At 21.7% G+C, this 27,443-nt stretch overlaps 1 protein-coding gene across 1 annotated transcript; it reads left to right on the top strand.

Annotated features, from left to right (window-relative positions):
• Positions 1 to 97: 97 nt before the first annotated feature.
• Positions 98 to 27,275, top strand: LOC128966515 (leucine-rich repeat-containing G-protein coupled receptor 5-like; the record flags this gene model as incomplete). The annotated part of the gene is made up of 15 exons (XM_054313364.1): positions 98 to 315; positions 21,942 to 22,091; positions 22,157 to 22,228; positions 22,316 to 22,387; positions 22,458 to 22,526; positions 22,598 to 22,741; positions 23,101 to 23,241; positions 23,324 to 23,389; positions 23,515 to 23,733; positions 23,820 to 24,283; positions 24,351 to 24,982; positions 25,050 to 25,460; positions 25,523 to 25,858; positions 25,918 to 26,437; positions 26,503 to 27,275. Coding segments are annotated over 15 exons (4,287 nt in total), but the record flags the coding sequence as incomplete, so codon positions are not given.
• Positions 27,276 to 27,443: the final 168 nt, after the last annotated feature.

Raw genomic sequence — 27,443 nt, 5'->3', positions numbered from 1 at the left:
ACTTATTTATTCAAACCTATTTAATAGACACACATTGACAATGAGGTTACCATCGATGCCGTTATCATTATCATCGCCACTGCAGCTGTTGTGGTGGTTATTGACATCGCTGGTAGCTATCAATGCGACAATCAGAACGGCCGCCGAACATATCGGCGACGATGGCCGTGACGATGGTCTGCTGAATGCCGTCAAAAAGTTGGCCACCGATCGCTTGTGTACCGATGTGTGCCGGTGTCACGGGTTTACTGTTGACTGTTCCCAAAGGGGTTTGACATCACTGCCCAAACATATACCCACCACTGTCCGTGAACTGTATGTTTTTGACATTAAAACTCATTATTATTTAACTAATTATTAATTATGTCATATATTTATAAATAATAATTTAATAATTTAAGCTAAAAGATATATGACATTTATTTTTAAGATAATTTTTAATAATATAATTTAGTTTATTTGCTATTAGACATCAATTATAAAATAGCAAATGGAAATTGTTATCCTTTTAAAATATTTCATTTTATAATTTGAATCAATGATTAATATTATATAATTTTTTATTCTATAAACACAATAGTAATTTATCTATTAAATGATTAATAGTAGTAAATAAATAACTATTTTTTAAATCTCCGTTAAGATAATTGTTGAATAATTTTGCATTTTATTATGTATTTATATTTAGATATACTGAACAAAATAAGTTATTTAAGCAATTGATAAACAACGATATGTCTAAAATAAAATATATTGAGAGTATAGTTATTATAAAAAAGAAATGATTGATTAAATAAATTGTATGATTGTATGTTTACAATGTCATTAACTACCGGTTGTTGTCAATTAACATTACTGTCATTTGATAGCATTTAATATATGTGTGTTTGGCTTAAATCTAGTTTGTCTGGGCTTTTCCTTTAAAATTACATTAAACCAATATAGTTAAATATAGTATATAAATTTATATATATATATAATTATTATGATATATATCAACATATAATTTATATTATGTTACTTATATAATTTATGTATATATCAAATGTCATATAAAAAAAGACATTTAATTTATTGATAGTTTATGTAAAAAAGTATACAATTAATTTTTTTAAAGTCATTACATAATCAATATAACACTTTAAGATAATAGTTCTGTTTGTATGCGTGCACATTTCATCAACAACCATATTTTAATTCAAATCTAAAAATGTATTGTTATATTTTCAATTATTATTTAAAGTAATGTTATTTCTATTGTAAATTTTAAATGATTATTGAGCTCAGGTAGGTTTTAGGGATAGGTAGACAGATGCTGTGTAATAACATATTGCTATATTCTATAAGTCACACGGCACCGGGAGGTTAGCTACCTGTGCTAAATTTTTGTAAAATTTCCTCAAATGCAAAAATTTCCAATTTGTGTGAAAAATTTCAATTTTTATTGAAAGCAATGTTATTTCTATGGGAAATTTTAAATGTTTATTTAGCACTGGTAGGTTTTAAGGACAGGTAGGCAGGTGTTGTGTAATTACACTTTGCTATATTGTGTGAGTTTTAGGGCACCGGGAGGTAAGCTACCTGCGCTAAATTTTTGTAAAATTTTCTCAAATGCAAAAACGATTAAATTTTCAATTTTTATTAAAATTATTTAAATTTATATAAAAACTAAAAATTCTCAAAAGTTTAGACCAAATAATGTCTAATGGTTCAGTAGTTTTGTTACATTAGGTTATCTACCTACTACCTCATCACTACTTATGATGAATATTTTAAAATTAGTAAAAGAATTGCACGGCTATAGACGTTGCGCGGGTTAAACTAGTATGTATTAAGATATTAGCGATCAAACAGTTACCGCGATTAAACTATATGTATATCCTATCTGTATTTTATAACTTATTATTGTAAATCAATTAATATTTATCGACATATTAATGATGTTGAAAATAATTAATTAAGTTTTAAATATACTTTTTAATATAAATCATTAACTGTAGACCAAATAATTTGCGATTGTTTGCAAAACATGTTTAACTATCACTCATATAAACATCACTAAAGTTGATGTCTTTGACGGCCTCATCGTCTTCATTGTTGACAATTATTAACTCTTATATTTAATTTACAATTTTTTAAAAATTTATTGCGAAACATAAATGTTAAAAGTATACACTGTTTTTATAAAGTTAAATATCCAATTATTTTAATATCAATCAGAGTTTATTCAATGTTAAAATTATTTTTATAGTATTTAATTTGCAGTTCAATCAAAATTAAATTGACAATTAAAGTTTAAATTTTTAATTAAATAGTTTATTATATTTTATAAATTTTTACCTTTAGATAAATTTATATTATAACTATAATTATTTAGTTAATGGCATTCTTAACAATTGCTTAAAAAATAAGTGATATATAAATTTTATTTCTGTGGGTTTATTTTATTTTTTAATTAAACCAATATATTAAACGTTTTGTGACATGAAGTTATTTATTTTACTAAAAAACTTTTTTTTGCATTAGCCATCAAACTGTAAAATTAAATAAATGTTACAAATAAAATGAATGATTTTATATATATAATGATGAGTTTTTAAATATTTTAGATAAAAAAAATAATGTTAGGATTGATATATATTGATGAAAGAATTTTATAGTAATTTTAATATTAAATTTATAATATTTTTAAATTTTAAAAATTGTACAATATATTTTATGATGAATTAATTAATTACTGTATTTTTAAAAATGCAATTTATAGTTAATTAACTTTTTTTTTTTAAATTTATTTATTAATAAAAATAGAACAGAAATTATATATATAAAGTTAAATAATCATTTTAATAGTCTTAAGATTAAAAACATTGGATAACATAATATTTATTTTCTATTTTTGCCGAAAAACCTTTTAATTTAAACAAATGTGGTATTTGTCAAGTTTTTAGTGTTTCATTTAAGCAGACATTATGTGTTTATTTATTTGAATGGTTATATAAAACTCAAACAGTTTATAATTAGAGCTAACAAATAGTCAGTTCATAAAACTTTCAAAAGTGTAGTGAAAATGTATATATTAATTAAAAAAGAGGCTAAAACAACAAAACAAATTGTCACATAAAATGTGTTCAACAAAATTGATAGCATTTACTTGAAAACTTATAGCCACTAAATTATAATACAGTAGTTGTAGTTTTATGCTAACGTTTCTCATTTTTTAAATACTTTATTTATAAATTTTTAAAGCATACAATTTTGTTGTCTTAAATTACTTAATTTTTTAATAATTTCTTGTATTACTTAATCACAGTAATCATAATGTAGTGAAATATTTGTTATAATAGTAATACACAAAAGATATATTGATAAGTTGTTTATCTTTATTATATTTTTAGTATTTTTTTATTGAATCATTGTTTGCAATTGTCAACAATTATAATGAAAAAGTTTATTATTAAAACAGCATTTACACGATAGACAACGTAAATCATCACAAATTGACTCAAACAATATTTTTATTATAATTATCAACAAATCAATTTTAATAAAAAAAATTTATAATTGATTTATTTAAATATTTTTTTTTATAATAATTATTATAAAACATTTTCAGAAAATATCTCATAGGAAATTTCTGAAAATTAATTTTATTGCCAAACATTTAGTGCAAATAACATTTGATTGCTTTTATATTTAATGCAAATATTATAAGTCATATCATATAACGGTCAACAATCCTTTAATATTAACTTTATTTTAGCCTTTGGCTAAACATTTATTATCTTTTTTTTAAATTATAATTTTTTCAAAGATTCAAATTTGATTTATAGTCAATAATTTTTCTTTTGTTTTACTTATTAGTTTAAAAACTAAAATATTTTCTCTCATTTATTTCTTATATTATATTTTTATTTGATTATATTATTTGCTAAAATAAAAATAAATTCAAATATTGAAAGATTTCAAATTGATTAACTTACTTATTTATGTGTTCATTAAATTTAATTAATTATATATATTTGACTATTTTATTACTATAAAATAGTAGTGTATTTAATAAACACAATCTACTTTAGCTAATTAACTTTATAACATTAGATGTAACTGTAGAAAAAGATTATAAAATTTAATTAATAATTTTTTATAAATAATTTGCTATATTAATGATTTTAGGAAAATATTAAAACTGGTATAAAATTATTTTTGTTTTCTTTAAATTGCTTTATCTAATTGACACAAAACCTGTAATAATGATTTAAGTTACAAATTATTGTCATTTTATTACTTAATAAGTTCTTATTTAATGAATATTTATTTAAATCATTTATTGAGGAAAAATTATCGCTTTAAATCATTACAAACGTTGAAATGTTTTGTATAAATGAAATATTTTTTATGTTATTTAAATAAAATTATTTTACAATTGGTTTATTAGAAAATAAATCCAGAAATAATTTAGTGAATAAAAATAAAATAGAAATGCAATAAATAAAATATCTAAAGTGTTATTACTTTTTTATTAATTAAATGAAAGGCTTATTGCATTCAATTATAGTACACTATATTGAGAGCTATTAGTATTTAGTAATTTATTTCATATAAGTTATATTTATATGTATTAAGTATTTAACACAATTTATTGTCCTTAAGTTAAAGAATTGTTTTAATTATTATTTTATTATTGCAAATATTTTTGAAACTAAGTGTTTAAAATAACGTATCAAAACCATAATTATATAATATGAATCATACTTTAATTTTTAATTGTAACTTTTGTATAAAATTATAATTATTATATTTGACAAAACAGTTATCAAAATAATAATTATAGATTGAACATATAATTTGTAATTTAGTAAATAAAAATGCTTACATTTATTAGAATAATTTACAGAAACATTTAAATAAATAATATATATATATATAATTGTATTAAATATATATAATTATCATATAATATAATTAAATTTTGAATGATAAATTTTATAAAACTATTATTAATCATTTATATAAATTTTGTTTTTTAGAATATTTTGATATAAATATATATTAAATACAAATTTTGAATTAAGAGTTGATTTATTGTTGAGAAAAGTTTCATTCAAATTTGCAGTCATTTTTCAAGATAGCGATAATATCTTGAAATAAAAAAATTTGCCGATATTTTTATCACATGAAAGTTATTCAAAAGTTTTTCAAAGATGTTAAGAGCTTATTGATTATTACTTAAGTTATTATTTTGTAATTTAGACTCAATAAAGCCAAATAAATGTTGGATTTATTAAATATACTCTAGATTTTCAAATATATATATATATTTTATAGTTTTATTATCTTTTTTAAAAATATTTGAAAATTAAACTTAAATATAATATAAAACAATAAGTAAAATTAATAAATTTTATTAAGTAGGTTTTCTATATTAAAAATATATAATTTTGAGAAATATAGTTTTTGACTATTATATTTACACATCAGGTTATTAAAGAAAATAACTTATATATCATAAAATATATTTTTTTCTTGTTTTTTTTGCTGCAATAGATAGTTTGGGTTTATTTATTACTTTCATAATTAAGATTAATAGTTATTTATGCTGTGATAAGTTGTCGTTTGTAATGATTTATTATAAAAAGGTTTTCTATACTCAAAGATTTGATGAAACTATGAAAATGCTTTTGTTATATCAGTAAAATGCTGTACAACAACAACAATAATAATAATAATCAGTGAAAAACAAAAAATAAAAAGTTAATTTAGTTTAATACAAATAATTTATGAATTATTAAATAAATATTTTAGTGCTAACCTATTATTCTATAACATTAGTCTATTTAATAAATTTATAATAATGTTGTATACAAAGTAAAAATACAAATGTAAGTTAAAAGTATTGTTACAAAAATCGTGTTAAAATAAAATAATATTTTACTATTTATATTAATTGAATTTATATTATTTTTTAATTTTGATTAACAAATACACAAACTGTTTACTCATATCAATTAATTATTGAACAAAAACCACTTCACAATCCCATTTAAATCTGTCGACAAAATATGTTTATCAACTTTTAATGTCATTTTTATGAAAGATTTATATTAATAGTTAGTTTTATTAATTTAACCGAGTGTTTATAAAGTATTAAATAGTTTTATTATGATATCATATTTGTTTTTAAACTATTTTTTTAATTATTATTTGTTTAACATTTATTATGCACTTTAGATAACTATGTAAACAAATAAAATTATAATTTAATAAAATCATTAACAATATTGACATTTTGTTTAATTTTGCATATTTTTATAAATATAGTAAAAAAAAGACATGAGTAGTAAATATTAATAATAAATAACTTTCACAATAATGAGTGCATCCATTCAACATATAAATCAACAAATTAAAGGAACTATAGATTTGTATATATGTTTTCATTAGCAAAATATTGTTTGCTGTTTACTATATAATAAAAGTCATATTTAATGCACTTTTGTACTGTATTTTAACAATAATATACATAAAATATTTGGTTAGAAATATTAACTATAAGTTATAAAAGTACCGAATAGTAAATGCAAACAAATGCTGGAAATTATATATGAAATATAATTGAAGACCACATTCAGCGCCCGATCACAGACTTAACCATTTGATGTATGATTCAGATTGATGTCAGACTAGCCTTCAGACAATCAATCACTTGTTATACAAACGAATATTGACTCCAAATATCTAACTCTTTCTCATTTCTCTCATATAATCCTCAGTCGTAAGAAAAAAAAGCTTTCATTGCTTTCTCTTTATATCAAAATCCAAAACAATTGTTTCGACTCTATGTTAAAACAAGTGAATTGAATATTGATTTATGAATCTCTCTCTCTCTCTCTCTCTCTCTCTCTCTCTCTCTCTCTCTCTCACTCACTCACTCACTCACTCACTCACTCTCTCACTCACTCACTCACTCACTCACTCACTCACTCACTCACTCACTCACTCACTTCTCTCTCTCTCTCTCACTCACTCACTCACTCACTCACTCACTCACTCACTCACTCACTCTCTCTCTCTCTCTCACTCACTCACTCACTCACTCACTCACTCACTCACTTACTTACTTAATGTCTAAATAGGTCTCAAAAAATAAAAGCCAATTTCAAAGCTCAATATACAAATATAAATTTATTTGACATGACTATTGCTAAACCATTTATAATAAAATTTAATAAAATTTTTTATAGTGAGACACATAACCTCTTTATTTATCGATCAATAAAATATATAATTTTCTTATATGTATGCATTTATATGCTTTGATAAACAATAAGATATTTATAATAATAATTTTGAAATAAATGTTATACTATTATTATTAAATAGTAATGGTTTTTAAAAACTGATGCCATAATACACAAAAGTCCATTATATATAATACAATATAATTTATATGTTATACAATATGTCTTAAAGTAAAAAAATAGATTATATATTTAAAAGTAGCGACAAAATCAAAAACAAAGTAAAACTAACAAAATTTATGATCACTTGTAAGCACTTTGCAATGTTTTGTGCCTTTTGTCGCATTTGTTACACTCAATTATATAGCTTTTATATTGTAGTTAGAGTTCGAGCAACTTTCCCAGAGAGGGAAGTTCCCTAATAAAATCTCTTCAATTTTTCCCGAAAATATTTTATTTTCCTTCCTTTCATCGTTAAAAAGGATAAATATATTTTATATAATAAAATTGGATAAATAGTACCAAAACTTTAATTACAAATTTTATTGAAGTATTTAAAAATAAATTTTAATTTAATAAACTTAGTAATTGTCAATTATCAATTATCAATACCATTGAAAATACAGTTTAATATAATATTTGTTTTTCAAACATAATAAAATGGGTTTTTTAAGATTCAATAGGTTGTAGAAAAAGGAAATAAATTCCCAGAGAGAGGGAATATAAGGAATTTTTTAATGATAAAAACAAAGGAGAAAATTTAATCGAACTCTAATTATTTAGAATTTCTCAGAAAATTTATAAATATGTTGTTTAGAAAACTTGATTTAGTTTTTTATTTTTATAATTACTCTTAAATAGTTTTAGTCAAAAACATAATAATAAATTTTACTATTTGTGATAAATATGAAATATAATTTCTCAAAAAATTTTAAAAATAATATAAGATTATTATAGTGTATAGTGTACTATAACTTTTCTATATAAAAACAGTAAATTATTTCAAAAGTTTGTTTACCGCTTATAATAAATGAAAGCAATAAATAGCAATAAGATTTATACTTATATTTATAAGTCATAAGATATATAACTGAATTGATATCAATTGTTAAAACCTAGAGTTCATTGTCATCAATATATTGTGAAATTAATTTAATTATAACTATATTGTATCTTACATTATATTATGTAATTAATGTCAAATATACTGTATTACTTGCTTTCATTTAGTACCGTATATATAAATACATCAACAACAAAAAGTTTAACTACTAACAAATAAAAATAATTTTAATTTTTAAATTTTAACACTATGTAACATATAATAAATGTATTCAATCATTCAAAATTTTGTTTAGTGCAGTAACTTACATACAGTATATGATATATCATACTTAATAAATATTAAAATTATATCTAACATGATATAAATATTAATTTTGATTTTTTGTTATATAAATTTTGTTTATTTCTAAATAAATTATAACACTAAATTCTTTAAAAATATGATATTATATATAATTTTAAGCTTAGTGGATAATTAATAAATAAATAAAAAATTTAGTATAAAAAATATAATTTTAACTTATTTCAAGCTGTTAAAATGACAGCTAAAATAAAATAAGAATTTAATATATACTATAAAGAAATATAATTTTTATTTAATAAATTTTTATTTTTTATATCCATTTAGTTCTTTATTTAATGAAAATAGAAATAAAACCTGAAATTAGTGCCAAAAAGTAATTAGTATTTATAAATAGGCTCTCAGTTTATTTAAACATAAAATAATACTACAGTATAATAATTATTTATTTGCTTGTTTTGATATTTTTGTTTCATTTGCACATTATTTTGTTATCACTGCCATAATATTACATTGCTATCAATATTTAGGATCGGATTTTTTAAGTAAAGAAAACATTGTTTCCAAAAATGTTGTGAATCATTGAATGTCATACAGATTTAATAGCACTTCTCCTAATACTACCAGTGCTGTCATCCTTTATATATAAGTCACTATCCTTTCGCTTGTCTGAACAAATCAATTCATAATATATTTTTTGTTGAATCCTTTCATTTGTCCAAAAACTTTCCACATTATTATTATTATTATTATAGCAATCAATAGTTTACTATGAAATCAGCACAAAGTATGGTCACACAAATGTATCTGTTATAACACTTTTTTTGCATAAAAATATTTATGTTAATAAAATTTTTTATACTAAATCTTTCATTCATTCATTTTTTTGTATTATATTACACATACAGTGATGTCATATTTTTCAATCTATCATATATTTAGGACACAATTTTACAATTCACAGAATATTCTTTAAATGTATACAGAAAAATATGTATAAAATTTATTTTTAAAAATTGATATTTCTTATGTTTTAATGCTATTCTATAAATAGATTTCTTATACATAAATAAATTGAAAACATTTACAGTATATGATATACTTAACAATCTTAACACTCTATAAACAAATAATTACAATAATTTATACATTATTTTGAGATGTTTAATCATATCAATTACGCATACATTGATAACTAATTTCATACAAATAAAACTACTGTAAATGTTTTAAAAAAAATAGTTAAGATTTAATAATTTGATGACATGTCTATTAAAAAATAACTCTGATTTATATAAATTATTATATTATTGGCTAGAATTTGTAACACATAAATATTATATAACAAATTCTATACTGCAGTATATACTGTATAATATATTGTATATACATTATAATATGATTTATTAATGCATTGCATCTGTATTTACTTTAATTTAAACAAATACTCTATTAAATTGAACTATAGCTTAGATAAGCATTTTACAGATTCTACAATAAATTGTTAACTTTATAAGTTTGAAATAATTTTTTCTTAAGATTTGTTTTGTTCAAATACAATATAACATAATCTTTATTCTTTATTAAGTTGCATATAAAATAATATTAAATATATTAAATTAATAAAAAAAAGTGCAATTAAATAGTTATATTGTTAGAAATTTGAAATGAATAGTTACAATTTTAACTAATTTAATTACAAAATATCAGTAATTGAATTGTATGAATCAATAACTGTTAGTAAACCCAATGATAAATATGTCTTAATAGACATTCAAGTATCTGATCAATTGATTCAACAGACAACTCATATCGATATAAGTATTGATAGAGACGTGCGATAAGATTTCATTTAGTAAATTGTTTTCACATAGTTTTTATCAATATATCTATAGTATATAATGACTTATTGGATATAAGTTAGTCACTGAAATAAAAATCACATTTGAAATCATTTGTAGTAACGGATTATTTAGAGTGATTGTCTTATTCACAAAATATATATCATATGTAGTATACAAACATATAAATTTATATGTAGTGATACAGATATACTTAATATCAATATACATAGTGTATATTATATGTATAATACTCTACACTTATAATACAGTATATACTTAAATCATGAGCTTAACAACAAATTGTTTTTATACATATATTTGTACTTACATTTTATTTAATATATAAAATAATAATATATGTTCTCCATGTTATAACCCTAATGGCATTCAAAAGATAGAATATATGATTGTAAATACAATATATAAATTTAGGTTAAAAACCCATAATTGCTAACTTTTTAATGAAAAGATAAACCTTATCTAAATTACTGGACATTACATTTAATAATAATTAAAAATGAATGTCTATTGATATCAGCAAATAGTTGTCTACATAATATTAAATTTTATAATAATGAGCCTTAAGTACGGTATAAATAAGTATTTCCATATTTACAGCAAAGTATTTAATTTATTATTTACTACTATTAATACATTAAAATATGAAATATAAAATAATTGTTTTTCATTAATACTCTAATGAATTACATGTACTGTACTATAAAATAATTAATATTACTTTTAGCAAATTTTGTAAAAATATTAAATTAATAAAAATAATATTTTTAAATTATAATGAATTCGTGAGGAATTAAGTATTTAATAATTAAATTATAAGACTAACCATAATTATTTAACATAAATTAAAAATAATTTATTTTTGAAATTACTGTAAAAATATTGAGATATTAGATAAAAATCTGATTTTGCATTTTATTTAGAGATAATTTTGTAGTTATATTATCGTAACATATTTGCAAACACATTTGTTTTAATCAATTATGTAAATACAAAGCAATTATATTTGCTTTTGAATTATTTGGGTGTTATATTGTCGTTATTGCTAATATAATAGTTAGCACATTATTTTATATAATAATAGTAATAATAATAAAATTGAAATTTACGCCTATTTTATCTAATAAAAATAGCAAAATTTATTGACTCGTTAGAGACATATAGATATTAATTGGACGCATAAAAGTCACAAATAGGTCGTCGACGACAAACTTTTTTTATTTTCTTTGAATTTTATTTTTATTTCGTCTAAATTTATACGATTAATATAATAATCTAAATATATTGTTATGTAATGTTTATATAATCTCCAGGCGGTTAACCTTTTTGTTAGTTGTTTCTTAATAATATTAATATAATAATCTGGTTTATTTGAGATTTAAAATTATAGTACATTGTTGCAAAATATGTTACAAATTTATAATATCTGTGTTTATATATTTGTTAAATCTATATTATAAACTAAATATTTGAATTAATTTGATTAAATCAAAGTTTTTTATATTTACAATTATGTATACATTATGTTTGTTTAGAAAAACTATTAGTAATTTGAATTTTTAATATTAACAAAAATCTCTTTTAAAATAAATATTATATAGTTATACAATTTCAATAGCTATGTAAATCATGAATTATTATTGTTAATATTTTTGTATATTTTTATCTTGGGTAAATATGAAAAATAAAAAATAATTTTTTAATACTATAAATAATAATAATATAAACATTAAACGTTTCAAAATAAATTATTATCTAATGAAAATATAAATGTTTGTTAGAATATTTAAAAAAATATTCTTAATTTTAATTAATTTAAACAGATCTAATAAATTAATTTTAGTTAATATTTTAAAATTATTAGCATATATAATAAATTACAAAAGAAATGTGATTATTTGATATATTTACTTAACTTGGTTTTAGATTTTTTTTTACTATATTTGACACTAAATAAATCAGTTTTTATTTTATTTTTTATTTAATATTCAACAAAATACTGTATGCATTAAATGAGATCAAAATAATGTAAATATCAATATTAATCTAATTTTGTTGAGTTAGCTATGTTTACATAAAGTTTAGGTTTATTATAAGGTTGATTACTAGTAAAAATCAATTGCTTATAAATTATATACTGTATATACTGTGAATTGTTCAATGTTTGATATTATAATAGATTTATTATAAATTGATTTAATAAAAATACCATGGTAATTTTTTTTAATTTATTATTATTCATGACTTATAACAATTGTATTTATTTTTTATTCTTAATTTAAATGTATATTGAAATTAGTTAATAAAATTAGATTATATAAAGTATTTTTTTAATATTTAAACATTCTTTAAAATTTTCAACAACAAAAATAATTTGTATGTACTCTACATTATATGATAAATTAATTAATAATGTATTACAAAATAATTATTTATTAATAGTTAATACAGTATAATATTTAAGACTTTATTGAATTAAGATTTTTAAATGAAATAACATAACAATGCAGTTTTATAATCAAATTATTAAAAAATATTGTTATTACTATTACAGTAATTTATTATATACTATAAAAATTGTGTCAAATTAAATTTTATAAATAATAATAAATAGACAAATAATACATTTTGATTATATTTTTTATGTATTTTTTATTTTTTAGTATTGCGAGTAAAGTTATTGAAAAAATAATATACTGTATATTTAATACTATTATTGAAATGCAATAGTAAAAAATATTGAACTAACATTATTTGTTTTTATTTTAAATACAATATAATAAAGTATGAGTAAGCAATTATATTTAATTATTAAGTTATCATAATTATATATAAAATAATATAATGAAAATATAGAAAAAATCAATAAATTCATTTGTAAGATATTTTATAATAAAAATGATTTTAATAAATGATTTAGATATCAAAAATGCATAAAATGCAAGCAATAAATGGGCAAACATTAGGCAATAACTATATGAATACAATGCGCCACAAATGGCATCCCAGTGCCGGTCCTGAGCTTCAGTTAACAGATAAGACTTATTACGAGAAAAGTAATGCAAAGTTGAAGTTAACTTATTTTTCCAAACGATTCGCACAAATGATTCATTAAATGTATGAATGAATACAACAAATAAATGCCTTTTCATCGCACGTCGATCTCTCTTATGTTTTGTTTGAATATATTATATAACTTTCTTATATAAGATACATAATCTCTTTAAGATTATAATAATAATATTGTAATAATAATAATAATAATAATAATAATAAACTCTTATTTTATTAAAGACTCTCAAATGCTATGTATAGTAAACTAGTATTTTTACTATTTTTGGTCTCAAATTTTTATTATTTTTATTACTTAATAGCGTGACATGAATCCATTTAAATTGATTTATTTTATTGATATATAAGAAAATCAGTCGACAATCATTTTATTTGATTATCTCTTCATATAATGCTTTGTTATTATAACAAAATTATGAAATGAATATATAATTTATTTAATACAAAATAAAAATAATAAAAAAAGATATGCCTATCTAATAGATTTGATGATAACTAAAAAGTTTAATATTATAACCAAATATTAAATAGTTTCGTATTACAAAAAATGTGCATGCTGTGTTTACTATGAATTATTATAGTAAATCTTTATAATGATGAAAAAAAATTTAAATAATTGTTAATTATTTTATAATAATATAATTACATAGATGACGATAAATATTTTTTAAAAATAATTAGATTAGACTTTTTATTAAAATTTAATTAAATCAGTGAAATAAAACATCAGAAATGAGAAAATAATATAATTTATTTGAATAGATAATAATGGATTATATCGTATTTATCACATATATATAAATGACAGTTCATTTGTATCAATAAATTTAAAGTTTTACAATAAAATTGCTTTAAAATAAATGAAATGAATTGACAATTTAAATATGTTTTAAGAAAATAGAAAATGTTAGTAAAAAGTAGAAATGGGAAAATTGAAAATTTTAATAAATTTCTCTAAACTTTATTATTATACTATAGGATTTCCATATAAATTAATTGTAATAATTAGCGATACATTATATACGGTATATACTTATATTAAGTACTATATATATATATATATATATATATACTATACACAACACTACTAATGGAATTTAAATCTATAGAATTAATATTAATTTTAATTAACAATTTTAGTTATTGTAAAATTTTATTTGTAAGTAAATTGTTTTTTATTTTAATGTGATGACAAAAAATAATAGTATGTCATAAAATAAATCTATTATGTTAACATTAATTAATTAGTTAACAGTTATTTAATTATTTATTATAAAGTATTAAAATATAACTTACATTAAGAAAATAAACATTAGGATTCAATAGACAGAAATTTCCTTTAGAAAATTTTCTAGAAATTTTTTATTCATTTATCTTTAGTAAATATAAATATGAAAATATACAATAATGACTATTTCAAACTTGTTTATAAAAATATTGTGAGTTTATAAATGTAATATTAAAGCAATAGCACAATAAAATTAATATACTATGTTATAATTAAATTAGTTTAGTTTGTAATTAACTGTTTATATTATAAATAATATAGTTTATATCAAATAATAATTTTAATGCAATGCTATCACGTTTGGATGAAATCTACAACATATCAAATATTTCTATAGCAATATACAGACACTATTTGTATTAGTATTCAATTATATTCAATACTTTGTTCAGCGCTTTAATAAATTATTAATAATATCATTAACGGATCAATTGTTAGATACATCTTAGCAAATGTTATATTAGTTTTTTGTTTATTTTTTGTGTCTCTTTTTGTTTTATATCGTTCATTGAGTTTTCTTTTATTATATATGTCTCTACCGATTGTTTATGTCTTATGTTTCCAAATCTGGTGTCTTAAGACATAATCGTCGAGATTATGGCTGATATGACTCACAACGAAAACTAACGGAAACAACATTAATAAGTCAATTATTATGTTTTTTTTTAAAAACATTTGCCATAAATAACAATACATTATTTTATATAAAATTACTGAAATGAATTTTATATAAAATATTGTATATACTGTACTGTATATATATATATATATATATATATATATATATATATATATATATATGTACTGTATGTTTATATCTCTCAATGTTTTTATTCACCCATTTGTTTAGTTTGGTATATAATAATTTTTTGATATATTGAATATGACTTTATATATAATTTATATGAAACTTTGATTCCCAAATGAATTTTCTTTATTTGAAAGACATGTATAAAAGTCTACATAATATATAACAATCTCTCAATTCTGACTTTTCTCTCCCTTTTTCAACAAAAAGTGATTTATGAAAAACATTAATCCTTTCATTTTATTGAATTCTCGTTCAACAAACAGAATAACTTATAGATATTTTATAGAATCAACAAAAAATTGTTGAATGAATTGACAAAATGAATAATAATAGAAAATTTTTACTGAAATTCTCGTTATTCTTAGTCTTTTGATTTTCATATTTGTATTATAAATATTATTTTGCATATAATTTGTAAATTTTAAAGCAAACTAATTTGTTACTAAATAAAAAATAAAAAATATTAATAATTAAATTATTTATTTAATATATTATTAATAATGATAAATTAACGACAAATTAATATTATTCAGTGTAAATAGCGTATTTTTAATAAATTGTTTCAATCTATTTAACATTATAATAGACAATACAATAACACCAATTTTAAACCAATACTTATAATAGTACTCTAAATCACGCAATAATGACATTCAAATATGTTTGTTATCTTGTTTTCAATAAATTATCGTTTAGTTAAATACAAATTATATTGTATTTATTATGAGTTTAGATAAACATATTATAATAAAAATACAATTTTTATAAATTTTATAATAAATAAAATTTATTATTAATGTCAAATAACAAAATGATGTAATAATAAAAATGACGTTAATTTAAATCTAGTAGACATATAAAATATTTGATAATACTATATAAAAATATGTTTAAATATAAATAGACGATTGAATGGTTATATGAGAGGATGTCTAATAATATAAAGTACAGTACAGTATTCAATACACACCGATGGTTGAGATCATTCACCTCAAAGTCATTTAGTGTTAGTTTAGTTACGGATTTATTCATTCATATAGTTATGTGTATAGTATGTGATGTGAGAGAGATGTGGGAGTCATACACATCAGTCCTTGAGTTCCGTTTTATTTAATACCGGAGCGCAAAACTGTCTGTATATACACATATATTGCAAATATAATATATAGTATTTATACTACTATTTTTGAAGTGTGGTGTTTGGGAGAGAACTGTTAGAGTAAGAGCTCTGGTATACTGTACTACAAGTGCTTTATTCAATTGAACACAATATTCGTGTTATTCTATATGAGAAATGTGTGGGAAATACAGTAGTTTTGGATTTTATGAATCGGTTTTTCAGTTACAAGTGATCAATGAATTGTATTTATTTTTCATTCACAGTAGTAATACCTGTACTACTATTTTCATATTTAGTTATACAATTCAATTGACAATTTTTAGGATATTTACCCCATCAAACATACATATTTTGATGACATTTTTATATTATAGTTTTTATGTTATAGTTATTACTTTATATTTTTTATCATTTTTTATTTAAAATATAATATAACATTTTTGATTTAATTGTTAACAAATATTTTTTATATAACAATTATATTGAATTATGTAATATATACTATATCTTATATTAAGTTTATCCGTAAATATAACTATTAGTTAAATTAACATTATAAAAAATTAAATAATTTTCATCTTAAGTTATACAGTATGTTAATAAAAAATATATTTAAAAAATTTTATAAATAATAATTAAGTATAAAAATATTTATATAACCCATTGTATTTGAAAACTGAATCAAAATACAAGACATTTGTGGCTTTTATTGAACAATTCAACAAACATATGGCCGCCATTGAGACGCCAGTTCATCAATTTTTGACACTAAAGAAATGTCATTTTTATCTAATATTATTTATAGTATATATAAATTTATATCTCTTATTATGATTGTATTCCTTAAGGCAATACTGAAATATGGGTCACTCGAGAATCATTTAAAATACTAGTAATTTATATTATTAACAATATATTTTGCATAAATAAATATATTTATTTCTAAATTGTTTACTATAAATCGTGGTTTAACTGTAATTTTAATATATTTTAAGAAATAAATATTGATTAATAATAATAAATACTATTTAAAACAAAACATTAGATAAGATGATGTCATTTGGAAAGTTATTAAACTTTGTTTGAAATTTATAAAAATAAATATTATTTGATGTTTATAACAAAAGTTCACTTATTTCTGAATCAAAATTATAGTAATAGTCATAATATACAGTACTATAGTATAGTATAGTATATATGTATATATAATATAAAGTATAATAGAAAAAACTTTTATCGTTTGCAATCAAAATCTATTGTTTATGTCATTAAAGAGCTCCACACAAGTCATATAATCTCTTAAGATATGATAGACTATTCAGTACTAACTCTTATGATCTTTGACTCAGTTATGGCAAACATAGACAACACACCAAAACAGCTGAACCTTATTCTGTGATATTCTATAATATTCTGTGATATTCTGTGATTCTCAGCATTCGGATTATGATTTTCTTCCTTCCCATAAACTGTTCACTAACTATACTTTACTTCTGAATATAATGTACTGTATATATCATATATATATATATACGAAATACTTCTATCAATATATTAGAAAAGAAAATTTGTCCAAAAATAGAGAATATAGCAACTGATGACTCTTTCCGGGAATTAAATCAGAGACACAAACATAACACAAAACAACATAATTTTGTTTTTTAGTTTTATATACCAACTAAGAATCTATTATTACTACATTTATTATTATTATTATTATTAGACATCCATTTTCATAGAATAATTGGCACAATGTCTGGTATTATTGCAGTCAAATTGATTTATTATCTAAAATTATATAACAGACGTAATATTAAAATAACTTTCATTTACATATTAGTTGTATTAATTTTATTTTTAAAAATCTGATTCAACATTTTTGACATGTTTTCATGTTTTTAATATTAATATTATTATTAATCATATTTTTATGTTATAATGCTATAAATAAATAATCATTTTTAGAATTATTTTCTACTAATTTAATATTTTTGTTGATTTTAACGACTATTATATAAAATAATTAGGTATTATTCTTGTTTATAAAAATTTTCATTAAATTTTGTTTGAATTCAGATAATTTTAATTAAAACAATTTGATGAATAAATTGTTAAATTGCTTTAATTAATACAAACTATCAGATAAATCATTTGAAATTAAGTTATTAGGCATTCATTATTTTCTTATGTTTACAAATCCATTAGCACTTTGATGTAAGTAATGACAATAGCATTTAAATTCCCCTAATCTTCATATATTTTAATAGTATATCTTCTATGACTTACATTACTGTAATACAGTAACTATATATTTATATCTCTTACATATTCATTAAATTTATTGCAACGAGTATTAGTAAAAGTAAAGAAATATTACACATTTAATCCATTAATGCAATTAATAGTATTATTTGATAAAAAAAAGAAATAATAAGAAGAAGATATAAAAATAATTAAATTTGTTAAAAAATAAAATTATAAAAAAATAAATTTAAATTTCATAGCATTTTCTGTTAGAATTATTATCAAAATAAATATTCTTTAAAATGTGTTAAAAATTTACTGTATGTGAGTAAAAAATACTGATATAAAAATACAATTTAGAGTATAACACAATTACTATTTTTTCAAATTAGTTTTGTATTATATACAATTCAATTCATTAATTTAGTATATTAGTAGATTTACTTTTATAAAATTCATACATTTTATATACTTTATTTCTATAAATATTATTTTTGAAAATTTTTTATATAATAAATTATTAGACTCTTTTTTTGAACATGTCTAAAATTAAAAAATATAATTAAAAAATATTTAATGTGAAACATTTAATAATTTTTTTTAAATAAGTACTTTTGAGTTAGAAATTTAATATCTAATTAAAGTGAAATTACAGGTCAAAAAAATCTTATATAAAAGTTATGAGTTTAAAAAATAATTGAAAAATCAATGATTTTATGAGAAACATTTTTCATAATAACAGAAATGTAATATTATAAATACTGCAATTGGTTTTATTACTTTTTATTTTTTTAACAATTATTATTTTTAAAAATTAGTTTTTATGTTTTAGTTAATATAGATTTTTATTTCAAATGGACATTGATAAGTATAATAATTGTATGAAATGATTTAAATTGATATTTAATAACTTTATCTATTAAATAAATTGTTTATGGAAATGGATAAGTTTATCAATTTATTTCATAATACATCATTAATAGTTAAAATTAAATGCATATCTTTTTCTATTTTTATTTTATATATAGACTTCAATAAAAAAAATATATCAAATTTATAGTTATATTTAATTTTATTAATTAACAATTTAGATATCATCTTAAAATTTTATGTAATATTGTATTATTTAAAAATTATATAATTGTAATTATTTTTAATTTACTAACAAAGTGGTTTACGAAATATAAAAATAATTATAGAATTATAAAAAAATATTTAATACTTAACATAGATATTAGTAAATAGCATATTAATATATATCCCAATGTTTTAATTATTTAAAAATATGTATATATTGAGAATAGTCTGTATAATTCTTTGTTATGTTAAGTACAGTAAAATGTATAATAAAATAGACATAAAAGGCATAAAAATATCTTTTATGGGTCGACCAAAACATTTGCAGAGACATAATATTACAATAAGATTACTTCTATAATAAAATTAAATTTCTTTTTAAATATAAATGCTATTTTTGTTCAAAAATAATATTTTTTGAAATAAAATTATAAAATAAAAACTAAATATAAACAAAAAAAAGTGAGATAAGAGACATAAAAATTTTCACATTTATACAATAGTTTAATTCATTTTCAGCTCTCTCTCTCTCTCTCTCTCTCTCTCACACACACACACACACACACACACACACACACACACACACACACACACATACACACACTCACTCACTCTCACTCACTCTCATTTTCTTTCTGTATTTTCTGTTTATATCATATTAAATAAGATTTTTTAAAATTCAATATTTTTGTAAATCGATTAAATAAATAAATTGCTAAAAATGTTTTCAAAGTTTAAAATACATTATCAATTATTGATTAATTTAACTGATATTCTTTTTTATTAAAAAAAATAAAACTGATTTTTTACCAATTATTTTTTAATAACATATACGTTAATTTTATTGCGATTTTTTTAAAATTCAGTTGTTATTAGAAAATAATTAACAGAATATATTAATTCTTTACGATTGTATATTTAAAAATTTGGTATTTATATTAAATCAGATAAAATAATTATAAATAAAACATATTAGCAATTGTGATATTGCATGTGATAAAGAATTGAAAACTAAAAATTTAATAAAAAAATAATATTAATAAAATAATTTTTATAGATACTTTATAACTTAATTAATTTGAAATCATTTTTTAATAATAAAATTTGTTTGATATTCATTTTATAAAATTGATTATTACTATAACAAAAATATATAATTCATATGTAATAAATTTTTATAGAATAAACTAAAGAATTATTAACTTATATAAATTATTACATTGTTTATAAAATATATTATTCTCATAAATAATAACCAGAAAATAACTTACATATAAATAATAATAAGAAATAAAGCGATATATGAGATGCAATAATATACAACAATATATATTGTTTTGTTTTTTGTTTATTTATTGCTATTAATTATCAAATTGTGTGCAACGAATCGTGGCTTAAGATCTTATGTCATGATTAAGACAAAGAGCTATCTCTATGAGTCTTCAAAATAAATTTTTGTCTTTAAAATTATTTTTTATTTTTAGCACATAAATTATATGAAACTTATTTATTGTATAAAATATTTTGAGGGTTGCATTGAAATTTGATTTAATATACAAAAGTGGTTGCATTCATATAAATATAAATAGAGAATATTTAAAATATAAATAAAATTTTATACTATATTTCATAAATTGTATTAATATATAAAGTTTAAAAAATATGAAATACATTATGTATTCTATAGAAGAGTAAAAATTTAATGTATTGTAAAATTAGATTTAGACCAATGAACAATGTTTTATCATTAAAATAATCTAATATTTTACATTTTATGTTTATTTTTAAAATTTATTACAAAATATTGACTATTTTGTTATTAATTATAAAAAATCAAATAATAATTACACAAAATATTCACAGAATTCTTAATCAAAATAAAATCTCCGGCTTTTCTAATAATGACTTCAGTGGTCTCTTCGGTCGTAATTTGAAGCGACTTATGCTTAATGATAACCGACTGATACGACTGCCGACAAATATATTTGAATCACTGCCTAATCTTGAAGCTCTGTAAGTGTTATATAAAATTGCATAATAAATATATAATTAAATATAATATGATTTTTTTTATTTAGGAGTTTATCGGGAAATCAAATTAAGACTATCAATAACTTTGCATTCAAAGGACTCAAACAGTTGGCAATTCTGTATGCATTACACCATAACTTACATACAGTATTATGTATTCAAAATTATATAATTATTTATATAATATTTTTTTTATAAATAATTAGTGATTTGCATAACAACCAAATTGATGACATTGACCAACAAGCGTTTGATGATTTGCAATCACTTAAAATATTGTATGTATTTTGATATTGTCATTGATTAACATTGTATTAAATATATTTAATACAACAAAAAACATTTTAGAGAAATTAACGATAATTTATTGAAATCACTGCCAAATGCTATTTCAACATTACATTCATTACGCGAATTGTAAGTATAGTATATAATACAACTATTTTTACAAAAAAAATAAAATAATTCTAATTAATTATTTTTTTAAGGACTATCGCTAATAATCACATTAAATATTTGGAAAGTATTTCATTCAAAAATAACCCTTTTTTGACAATTATTGAGATTAAAGGCAATCCTTTAGAAGATGTGTCTTCTGATACTTTCACTAATTTACCAAATCTTAAAAAATTGTAAGTTTTAAACACAAATATTAAATCATAATTAAATATTAAATATAAAAAACATATTTATATTATATTTATTAGCTTTATTTTATTTACACTTTACTATTTAAAATTACACTTTATACTGAATTAAGATTTTAAATGACTCACACAATATATATATATATATATATAATATATAGTATATATATTATATGGCAATAAATATACTAATTAATATAAAATTAACATAATAAATAAATATTAAAATATTTTATAAATTAATGACATTTACTTAATTTAGTAGATTTTTAAAGATTAAATTGTTATATTAATTATAATAATATTGGCTTAAATACTTTATAAAAATATATATTATTTTACAGATCATTATCAGAATTAAGAAAATTAGAAGAGTTGCCAAACTTTTTGGGTACCAATTCATTAGAGCACTTGAAGATCGATAGGGCAGAGCTCCACACCATTCCTGAGACACTCTGCAGACAAACACCTCGTTTAAAAAGCCTGTAAATATTATCCGAAAATTTATTTGAAATAAATTTATTTAATTAATTATTGCATTTTTTATATTATATATATTTACTACAGAATTGTTAAATCTAATAAAATTAATTCATTGCCTAATCTCAGCACTTGTCGTGAACTCAAACTTTTGTACGTAAATTAATTTTGTTTTTAATTAAATTAGATATTTTGTATATATTATAACAATCAATATTTCAATAATATAAAATTTGATAAACGACTTCTAACTATTTTTTTATATATAAAACAATTAGAGATTTAAGTTATAATCGCATCAAATCATTTGGAAGCGGACCTATGTTTTCCAATCAATCAAAATTGATTGACTTATTTATGGGTCATAACTTGATTACCGATATTCCCAAACATGCCTTCAATGGACTCTCTAGTCTTAAAGTATTAAATTTAGTCCGCAATCGCGTAACAACAATACATTCACAAGCATTTGTACCATTAGTTTCACTAAAAGATTTGTAAGTAATTTGTGTGACTTATTAAAAAATATATAATATTTTTAATTTGTTGTATTTTTTAAATAATTGTATTCATCGACACTCAGAAACTTAGGGGACAATCGTTTCTCAACACTGCCTACAGAAGGACTACAAAATATAACAGAAATCAAAGTCTATGGAAATCCTAATTTAAAAGAGTTTCCACCGATTGAGACATTTCCTAAAGTGCATACATTAGCCCTTTCCTATGCTTATCATTGTTGCGCTTATATTGGAAGAACCCATTCGCCAACAATTAACCCGAAGTCGTTGGAGGAGTCGATCGTATGGCTCGACAAAGAGGACGTGTGGAACACCAATCTGACTGATGTATGGCCCGGTTATGTCAACTTCTCGACCAAATTTGAAGAGTTTGCTAACCAGTTGTGGAAAAACTTTGGCCGCGATTATGTCATTCCCGATAATATCGCTGAATATGCAGAACAGTATTTTGAAGACTACAAACCAAATCCAAATTTAGATGAAAGTCTTGTCACAAGTTTTCCTGTTCACTGTTTGCCACAACCAGGTATGTCATGACTAGTATTTATGAATACTATTTTAATCTTATTTATTGACTAATATTGAATTGATAGGTCCATTCATGCCATGCAAAGACTTGTTTGATTGGTGGACATTGAGATGTGGTGTTTGGATAGTATTTTTAATGGCTTTGTTAGGCAATGGTGTGGTAGTTGTTGTGTTGATATTTGGTAGAAGCAAAATAGATGTTCCGAGATTTCTGGTTTGCAATCTGGCTATCGCTGACTTTTTTATGGGTGTCTATCTGGGAGTGTTGGCTATAGTGGATGCTTCAACGTTAGGCGAGTTTAAGATATATGCAATCAGATGGCAAACATCGTGGGGCTGTCAAATGGCCGGATTTTTTGGAGTATTCAGCAGTGAATTATCAGTTTATACATTAGCTGTCATAACAATGGAAAGAAATTATGCCATCACTCATGCCATGCATCTCAACAAACGGTTGTCCCTAAAGCATGCCTCATATATAATGTCTATCGGCTGGACTTTTGCTATCTCGATGGCTATATTACCTTTAGTAGGCATTAGTGATTACCGCAAATTTGCTGTATGTCTGCCATTTGAAGTGGAAGACTCGGTCTGGTCTCTGACTTACGTTGTTTTCTTGATCCTCATAAATGGTGTGGCATTTCTTGTATTAATGGGTTGCTATTTAAGAATGTATTGCGCTATCAGAGGATCTCAGGTATAACTGATTAGTTATTTATATGATTTGACAAAACATTAATCTTATATTTAATACCTTTCCTTAGGCCTGGAATTCTAATGACTCTCGAATTGCTAAACGAATGGCTCTCTTAGTATTCACAGATTTCCTTTGTTGGGCTCCAATAGCTTTCTTTTCATTGACAGCAGTGTCTGGTTTTAATCTGATCTCATTAGAAGAGGCCAAAGTCTTTACTATATTTATATTACCACTTAATTCTTGTGCAAATCCTTTTCTTTACGCCATTTTCACCAAACAATTCAAAAAAGATTGCGTTTTATTGTGTAAACGTATTGAAGAGTCTCGCGTGACTCGCGGTATAGGTCGGTGCAGACATTCATCTAATTTTTCCAATAGACACACACCTGCTGTCTCTAATTCAGCCATTGAAAGGAAGAGCACCGGTAGTGACCAAATGCCACAACTGGTCTGTCAATGCGGTGTTCGTAAACCAAAGGTTAGTTTCATTGATTATTTCTGAAGAACTACTGAAAATAATTGACAAATATTGGACATTAGGTATCCATAGAAGAAGTCAGATTACTAACTAGTCTTAAATCACCACTCAGTTGGAGACAGAGGGCTATTGATTGGTTGAGTTTTAACAAAAAGACTGATTTACTAAACTTTAGTAATGAAAATACAACCGAAAGCAATGATTGTCAGAAATCAAAGGAAAGAGCTGTCGGAAGACTTCACAGTATATCGAGTGACAACATTTCCTCGAGATCTGACTCATGGCGTAATACAAACATTCAAATGAAGAATATTGACAAAACTAACCAAAATATTGGTCATCAAAGCAATACTCAGTCGGTTCGCGGCCGAAGAAATTCATGGAATATATCACGAAAAGTATTTCTAAATTTATATTTAAAATTTGCAACAAATTTATAACATTTTTTATTTTTAAGACATCGCAAGACTCGAGTATGTCCTGCTCTCGACAGGATTCGTCTTCGGCCTCGACATATACAAGTCGTATCTCTCGGTCATCATTTAGTAGCGAATCTTCGACTAAACAAACCAGTAGTTCCAACAACAGCGGTGCTGGACCTTCAGGCATACAAAGCAAACAAGAACAAGGAGTGACCAAAAAGACACAAATGGTTAGACAGAAATCAATTGAAGAGAACAAACAACAGAAATCACCGCCAAATCGAATTGAAACCAATTATTTGTGTCACAACTGTTCCCGAAAGGACATACAACAGACTCTTTCACCAAAAAATATAATATTTAAAAATAAAGAAATGGAAGAAAAGTTTAATTGTTTTTACAATCGATTGGCCGAAGCGAGTCAAGAGGAGAGCAGCGATGGTCACGAACCGGCTATTGTGTCGTCCGAATCGGCGGCCGATAATAGACTTGATTTAAGTACCCAAAGCAGAGATACAGCCGAGACATCAATAATTGATAGCATCGTATCTCAAGGTATATTCATTTAGTTTTAATATTACTTTATTTGTTAATAATTGTTAATCTATTTAATTATTAAGATAATGAAAATAATGAATTGACAATTCAGCCATCAATTGAAATCGCATCGCAAACTCCAGTCATTGATAAATCATTTGAAGAATCATTTGATGATTTGTGTCAAAGTAGAAGTCACTCGAGTCAGAGCACAAAGACTGCAATTCATTGTAGTGGAGAAACCATTAAAAATGGAAATAAACTTAATATAAGTCCTGAAAATATAACCAAAACTCATAGTATGATAGACTTTGGTTCTTCGGAAACCATTAAACACAAGACTAGAAAAGTATTGTCAGAAATCTCATTGAAAAAGTTATCCATAAAGAACTTGCCATCACTTTTGAGATCTTTGTCTAATCAGACAAATATGAATGCAAACAAAAAGCGTTTGAAAACGCTTCGGGAACACAAATCTCGGACTTATTATCAATCGGCAGATAATATGAGTCATTTAACTTCAAAATCATGTGAAACAATAGATCATCAATTGTCAGACTCTATCCTTAATAAGAGGAGATCCACTGCTTTTGAATTATATGAAATCAGACAGCAATTTGATAATTGCGATGATTGTAGTAATCATCAGAGTATTTATTGTGATGAAGAAAGAGCTGAACTCATGAGCGATAAAGTTATTAATGAAAGTAGTAGTAGAGGTAGTAATAGAGGTAAATGTGACAAACAGGAGGTAAAAGTGCTCAAAGTTAGAGAAAGTTGTAGTTTTGTTACGAATGAAGACGTGCCTCTTATTGGGGACACAACTGTCCAAATGTCTAATAATGATTGCCAGTAAAACTCATAATAACTATATTTTTGGGTTTTATTTTTGAACGTCCAGTGATTGACTGATATGTTTTCAATATGGTTTAGGTTTGTGATAATTAGTTCAAATAATTTTATTAACTTTCTTTTTATTGTATAAATTGCTGTTTTTATTATTATTATACAAAATATTAATACA

Source organism: Oppia nitens, unplaced genomic scaffold (genome assembly GCF_028296485.1).
Source record: "Oppia nitens isolate AA-2021 unplaced genomic scaffold, nextdenovo-longstitch-racon4-pilon3 scaffold1_pilon_pilon_pilon, whole genome shotgun sequence".
Taxonomy (NCBI): Eukaryota; Metazoa; Arthropoda; class Arachnida; order Sarcoptiformes; family Oppiidae; genus Oppia; species Oppia nitens.
The sequence above is the reverse complement of the archived record's forward strand: the minus strand, read 5'-3'. Positions and strand labels throughout refer to the sequence as shown.